The 6,555-nt window shown below is 45.0% G+C and overlaps 1 protein-coding gene across 7 annotated transcripts in view; it reads left to right on the top strand.

Annotated features, from left to right (window-relative positions):
- The first annotated feature begins 769 nt into the window (after positions 1 to 769).
- The window catches only part of CACNA1A (calcium voltage-gated channel subunit alpha1 A), a 363,579-nt gene continuing 357,793 nt past the window's right edge, over positions 770 to 6,555 (top strand). For all 7 annotated transcript variants that reach the window (XM_073622743.1, XM_073622741.1, XM_073622739.1 and 4 more), the window contains exons 1-2: positions 770 to 870; positions 6,023 to 6,162. In XM_073622743.1, coding sequence (XP_073478844.1) covers positions 778 to 870; positions 6,023 to 6,162 — 233 coding nt within the window. In that variant the 5' untranslated portion in view covers positions 770 to 777. The remainder of the gene's footprint in view (positions 871 to 6,022; positions 6,163 to 6,555) is intronic.

Genomic DNA, 6,555 nt, shown 5'->3' with positions numbered 1-6,555 from the left:
AACCTAACCCTGACTTGTACTTCTCAACAACATTGTCCCTTACTTGTTTGGAGAGTTCCTTGGTCTTCATGGCAGTGTTTGGTTAGTGGTGCCTCTTGCTTAGGTGTTGCAGCCTCTGGGGCCTTTCAAAAAGGTGTGTATATGTAATGATAGATCATGTGACACTTAGATTGCACACAGGTGGACATCATTTCACTAATTATGTGACTTCTGAAGGTAATTGGTTGCACCAAAAAAGCTTTTTATGGGCTTCATAACAAAAGGGGTGAATACATACGCACATGCCAATTATCAGTTTATTTCTGAAATAGTTTTATGTATATATTTTTCTAATTTTACTTCACCAACTTAGACTATTGTGTTCTGATCCATCACATATAATTCAAATTAAAAAAACATTGAACTAAAGGCTGTAATGTAACAAAATAGGTAAGAAGCCAAGGGGGGTGAATACTTTGCAAGGCACTGTATGTTTCGATATTGTGTTGCCTATGGTTTATATGCTTGCAGTTCTTCCTCTTTTACAGTGTAAAGTATTATGTGTCTATTATATTATTATTATATTATTATTTTAGTATGTGTCTATTATAAACCTGTTCTGTTCTCTGAATGAAGCTAGTTCTGTTCCCAGAGTGGACCTCATTACCACTAAATAGTAGTGTCTTTAGAGGTCAGACATCCAACCCCGTTCAGTTTTTTGTATAGGTTGAAATTATTTTCAAATTATTCTACTTGTTTACTGTTTTCCTTAACCAACATTTTACTCCTTTTGAATACATGATTTTAGCAACCATCATAGCAAATTGCATTGTCTTGGCAATGGAACAGCATCTGCCAGAGGGAGACAAGACCCCAATGTCAGAGCGCCTGGTAAGTCTCACACAGATTTCACAATATTTCCATGGCTTTTACAAATGCATGTGGTATTAAGGTCATAATGCTAATTTTATCAGCGTCCGTAACTTGGTTACATGCTATTTCCTACTTGAGGGAATTGAATGAGATGAAATGCAGGAACTGGGTAATATTAACAGCTTTTTATTAAAGCGGTTTTAGAATAAAGATATAATAAGTCTTTTATTACTATGTAAAATATTCACACTTTATGAGTCCACCCAAACCTAATATTTCGGTTTTTAGAAGATCTTTTAGTTGTTGATACAAGTCTTGGCTCGGAGACTTGGCTGTGACTCTTATCGGAGGTCTCAGTTTCCCCTTCTATTTTTTAAGGGTAACTCCACCAAAAAGTGATACAGCAATACCTTGTATTACGAGCATAATCTGTTCCAGAAGAATGCTTGTAATCCAAAGTACTTGTATATCAAAGCGAGTTTCCCCATAGGAATCAATGGAAACTCAGATGATTCGTTCCACAGCCACAGCTTGTCAATGCATTACCGCATGTGACCAGAGGTGAAGTCAGTGACTCATACGTGGCTCCCCGTTAACACATGTGATCACAATGTCTTGCAGCAGGGGCGTTGCTAGGTCTACAAAAGATCTGGGGCTAGAGCCCATAGCAGTGTAGTAAAGAAAGTCATACGCTTGGGCGGGCATACACATGTATATAATATTACATCAGGGTCATTACATCAGGGTTCCCAGTGAGCCCCCCCTTACATCAGAGTCCCCAGAAAGCCCCCTTGCATCAGGGTCCCCAGAGAGCCCCCCTTACATCAGGGTCCCCAGAGAGCCCCCCACTTACATCAGGGTCCCCAGAGAGCCCCCCCTTACATCAGGGTCCCCAGAGAGCCCCCTACTTACATCAGGGACCCCAGAGAGCCTCCCCTTACATCAGAGTCCCCAGAGAGCCTCCCCCTTACATCAGGGTCCCCAGAGAGCCCCGCCCTTACATCAGGGTCCCCAGAGAGCCCCCCTAACATCAGGGTCCCCAGAGAGCCTCCCCCTTACATCAGGGTCCCCAGACAACCCCTCCTTACATCAGAGTCACCAGAGAGCCCCCACTTACATCAGGTTTCCCAAAGAGCCCCCCTTACATCAGGGTCCCCATAGAGCCCCCCCTTACATCAGGGTCCCCAGAGAGCCCCACCTTACATAAGGGTCCACAGAGAGTCCCTCCTTACATCAGAATCCCCAAAGAGCTTCCCCTTACATCAGGGTCCCCAGAGAGCCTCCCCCACTTACATCAGGGTCCCCAAAGAGCCCCCTTCCTTACATCAGGGTCCCCAGAGAGCCCCCTTCCTTACATCAGGGTCCTCAGAGAGCCCCTCCCTTACATCAGGGTCCCTAGAGAGCCCCCTTCCTTACATCAGGGTCCCCAGAGAGCCTCCCTATTGCATCAGGGTCCCCAGAGAGCCCCTCCTTACCTCAGAGTCCCCAGAGAGCCCCCTTGCCTCAGGGTCCCCAGAGAGCCTTCCCCTTACAACAGGGTCCCCAGAGAGCCCCCCCTTACATCAGGGTCCCCAGAGAGCCTCCCCCTTACATCAGGGTCCCTAGAGAGCCCCTTCCTTACATCTCTCTGCTCTCTCACCTGCCCGGCTCTCACGTACTGCCTGCCCGCTCTCTGGTGCTGCCTGCTGCACTCGTGGCCCAGCTGCAGAGAGGCCACGACCACGGCCATCTCTGAGAGACTCGGGGCTATGGGCCCCAGATTCGGGGCTATAGCCCCAAAAGCCACCCCCTAGCAATGCCCCTGTCTTGCAGAGGGAAATATTTTAGCACAAACTTAATTTGCGATTCTATTTGTGGAAAAAAAAAGGACGTCAATTTTGTTTGGGAGCCACATCGCACAACCGCGCAATTGTCAGTTAAAGCGACGCAGTGCCGAATCACAAAAAGTGCTCTGGTCTTTGGCCAGCAAAATGGTCCGGGGCTTAAGTGGTTAAACTATGGCCCTCTGGTTGCAATAAAGTGGCCCCTTGTAATGAGAAGGCCCTGCATGCAGGGCTTCCTCATTGCTGACCGGAGTGGTAGCATGTGCCAGGCACTGGAAAGCAGAGCATTGCAGCACCTGATGATCTCACAGGCACTGTCATTCAGAGTGATTTCCTTCCAGAGGTTGCCTTCATAGTCCACAGCAAGGATATGGAGCCTACAGGGGATCATTTTAACCTCCACTGAAGCTGGGGCCCCTATTTTACACTTACTGGTCATAGTGTGGTCTCTAAACAGTCTGACAGACAGTGAACTGGCACTTTGTTTAAAAATGTTGGGAAACCCTGCAATAGTCAAACAGGGAGTAACACTACTCCAGGTGATGGTAATACCTTCCTTAATGATCAGGTTCAGGTCCAGTCCGTGATCTGGGTAACTGATGCAGGAGACCAAAGGACTGACCACACTCCAAGGATAAGGAAAATTGCTTTATTGGTATAAAAACATCCAACATGAAAAACCATTGATGTTACAGCATCATGACAGCACAGAGGGGAGCATGGTTGACGTGTTTCACAAATTTTTTTGCGTTAACCATGCTCCCCTCTGTGCTGTCATGATGCTGTAACCATCTTTAATATTGATTGGACCCTGGGCAAACATTTTCTTGCCCCCCCCCCCCCCCCCCCCCATGCAATTTCGCTCTCCACCTGCTCTGAGACATACAATAAATAGCAGTTAGACTTCAAAATCAGTTTACTGAATCAGATCAGGCAGCGATTGCGATTGGTTGCCAGAGGTTACAGTGTATCATTACCGCTTACTGACTGGTTGCTAGAGGTTACCCCCCACCAATTTGCTTACCTTTGCAGAACAGGCTGATGTTAGGCTTAATGGCCACAGTTGCAGGCAGGACTTTTACGCATGCCCCTTTACCTCCCCAGTGGGCAGCATTCAGTATAGGTGATGGTGGATATGACCTCAGGGAGGAATGATATACATATGAATGCCACCTTTATTTACATATCGGTCCACAGTTATTTACATATGAATGGAGGTTATTTACATGTAAACACAGGGTCTGCAGGCGAGTCCTCTGTACATAACAATAGGGCAGAGCTGGGAAGCATTAGTTGCAGTTTTCACACTGAGATATCGGGACACGGGATGGGACTAAAACTTCAAGGGACAAGGGTATTTAAACTGGGATAGTTGGCAAGTATGAGGCAGGCTCTTTGGGCCCCACAACAATGATGGGGTCCAGGGCAGCTGCCCCTTTTGCCCTGCCTTAAAGATGGCCCTGGCTGTAACCTCGATGGTTTTTCATGTTGGATGTTTTTATATACATAAAGCAATTTTCCTTATCCTTGGAGTGCGGTCAGTTGTTTTGTCTCCTGCATCAGTAACCCTGCAATAGTACATGTCCTTTAGAAAAACCCACATTTCACCACGATCTCCAACTATCGCTGCATCACGGCACACTCAGCTTGGCAAACTTTCTTTAGCTCACAGAAATCGTAGATGTGGTTGCCCCTCAGGCCAAAGGGTACCAGTCCCTCCCCTGCAGGCGCCAGGCAGGCACTTCTGCTTGATTGCCTTCAGTTTAGGAAGGCAAAGCTAACTTGGGGTCACTTTAAAGAAACCCCATCACGTGACCGAAAACTTATAAGCAAGCACATACCTATAGAAAAAACACACAATACTTTTCTCTCCTTTTCTGCCACTGAATGCTGCTCTGATTCTGAGAAACTGTGCCCTGAAGTCAGAAGGGAAACCAACACTTTCGGGTTCTGTTGGTCCACGCGAGTCTCGCTGATTCCTCCTGCTAACTTCCACAACTCTGCAGAAGACAGTGTTGAGCTGAAGGTCAACAGGAGGAACTAATGAGAGCGGTAGGGGACCACGAGGATTGATACTTCTGGAAGTGTTGGTTTCCCTGCGCCCTTTGGGGGATGATTTCTCAGAATGAGAGCAGGAGGAAAGATAAATATAGTGTTTCTTCTTTACAGAAATGAGTTTTAGCCATGTGACAGGGTCCCTTTTAAGTGGCTGTAAAAATTAGTTTGCAGAGCTCCTTATATATGGCATTTAAAGCAGTGTTCCATCCAACTATTCTACCTTTTCTATTGTTTTTAATTGCAGAGCTGTTTAGATCTCTAATTACAACCTAATCATTTTTTTTCTCAGCTTTTGAAACTGAGAAGGCTTCTAATGTGCAAACTATACACAACCTAATTTGTTTTCTGTGCTCACTGTGTCCACCCCAGCCTTTGACAGCTCTGAAGAGTGGTCACATAAATGTTCTACTTTTTCTTTTAATCTTTTATATATTTATGGCTGTTATAGACCTGTTGATATACACGGTAATACCGTGTACACATGACCGGACTTTTCGACCGGACTGGTCCGACGGAACGAATCCGTAGGACAATCCGACCGTGTGTGGGCTTCATCGGACCTTCAGCGGACCTTTTCTGTCAAAAATCAGACGGACTTTGGATTTGGAACATGTTTCAAATCTTTCCGACGGACTCAAGTCCGGTCGAAAAGTCCGTTCGTCTTTATGCTAGTCCGACGGACAAAAAAGGATGCAAGGGCAGCTATTGGCTACTGGCTATGAACTTCCTTATTCTAGTCCGGTCGTACGTCATCACGTTCAAAAGAAGTCCGTTCGTGTGTGGCCAAGTCCGGTTGTTCGAAAGTCCGTCGGAAAGACCGTCGGACCTTTGCTGCTGAAAAGTCCGCTCATGTGTACACGGCATAAGGGGTCTATTTATATTTTTTCATACAACATTTATGCAGGATTACCACACTTTTTTTTCCAGTTTAATCTAATTAAAAAATGTGTGAAGTTTGGGTGAAAGTTGTGTGAATTTTGTGGGGGTTTTTTTTCAAACAGTGGGCTATTTTTGTAATATTTCTTTTACGCCTTATGCAATCTGACCTGCTTATTGTAGATGTAAATGGGGCTTTGCTAAATGAATTCAAGGGTGTGCAGCAACCCAGTGCGACTAATCAGAAACTGATTCTTTTAGTGTAACCACTCTGCATTTGCTGAGACCCAAATTTGTATTGGCTGGTATGAGTAAATGCACAACACTACCCTTTGCATTGTTATGAAATAAAACCATGTATACAAAAAGGATTTTTTTTAAATAAGACTCTTACCATGACCTTCTTTCCTCAGGATGATACTGAACCGTATTTCATTGGAATCTTCTGCTTTGAAACTGGAATTAAAATCATTGCCTTGGGGTTTGCATTTCACAAAGGATCCTACTTACGCAATGGCTGGAATATGATGGATTTTGTGGTCGTGCTGACAGGGTAAGGGCTCTTTCTCTGTTATTATAAGCTACGAGGACAAACATATACTGTTCATGGTCAATGGGCTTTTGTAAATGTTCTCCAAAGACACTGTTTTCTGCTTTTTTGAAAATTGATGTAAATATGTTACTGTATTATCTGTTAAAAAAAATGTATATGTTGTTGTAGGTCCAAAAAAGGGTATCCAACCATACTGCTCTTTGGGATCCTTACAGAAAGCAGTGTATAAGGGCTGTAAATAATCATTAAAGCTGAACTCCAAGCATAACTCCCCCCCCCCCCAGCCAAATAAACACTCACGTGTTCCATAAGAATGGGCATACAGTATCTAGCAGTATCAACAAAGGGGTCGCCCAAGTTCCAGATCAGTAGCCAGTCGCAGCTGGTGGTGCC

Source organism: Aquarana catesbeiana, linkage group LG03 (assembly GCF_042186555.1).
Source record: "Aquarana catesbeiana isolate 2022-GZ linkage group LG03, ASM4218655v1, whole genome shotgun sequence".
In the NCBI taxonomy this organism is placed as follows: domain Eukaryota; kingdom Metazoa; phylum Chordata; class Amphibia; order Anura; family Ranidae; genus Aquarana; species Aquarana catesbeiana.
The sequence above is the reverse complement of the archived record's forward strand: the minus strand, read 5'-3'. Positions and strand labels throughout refer to the sequence as shown.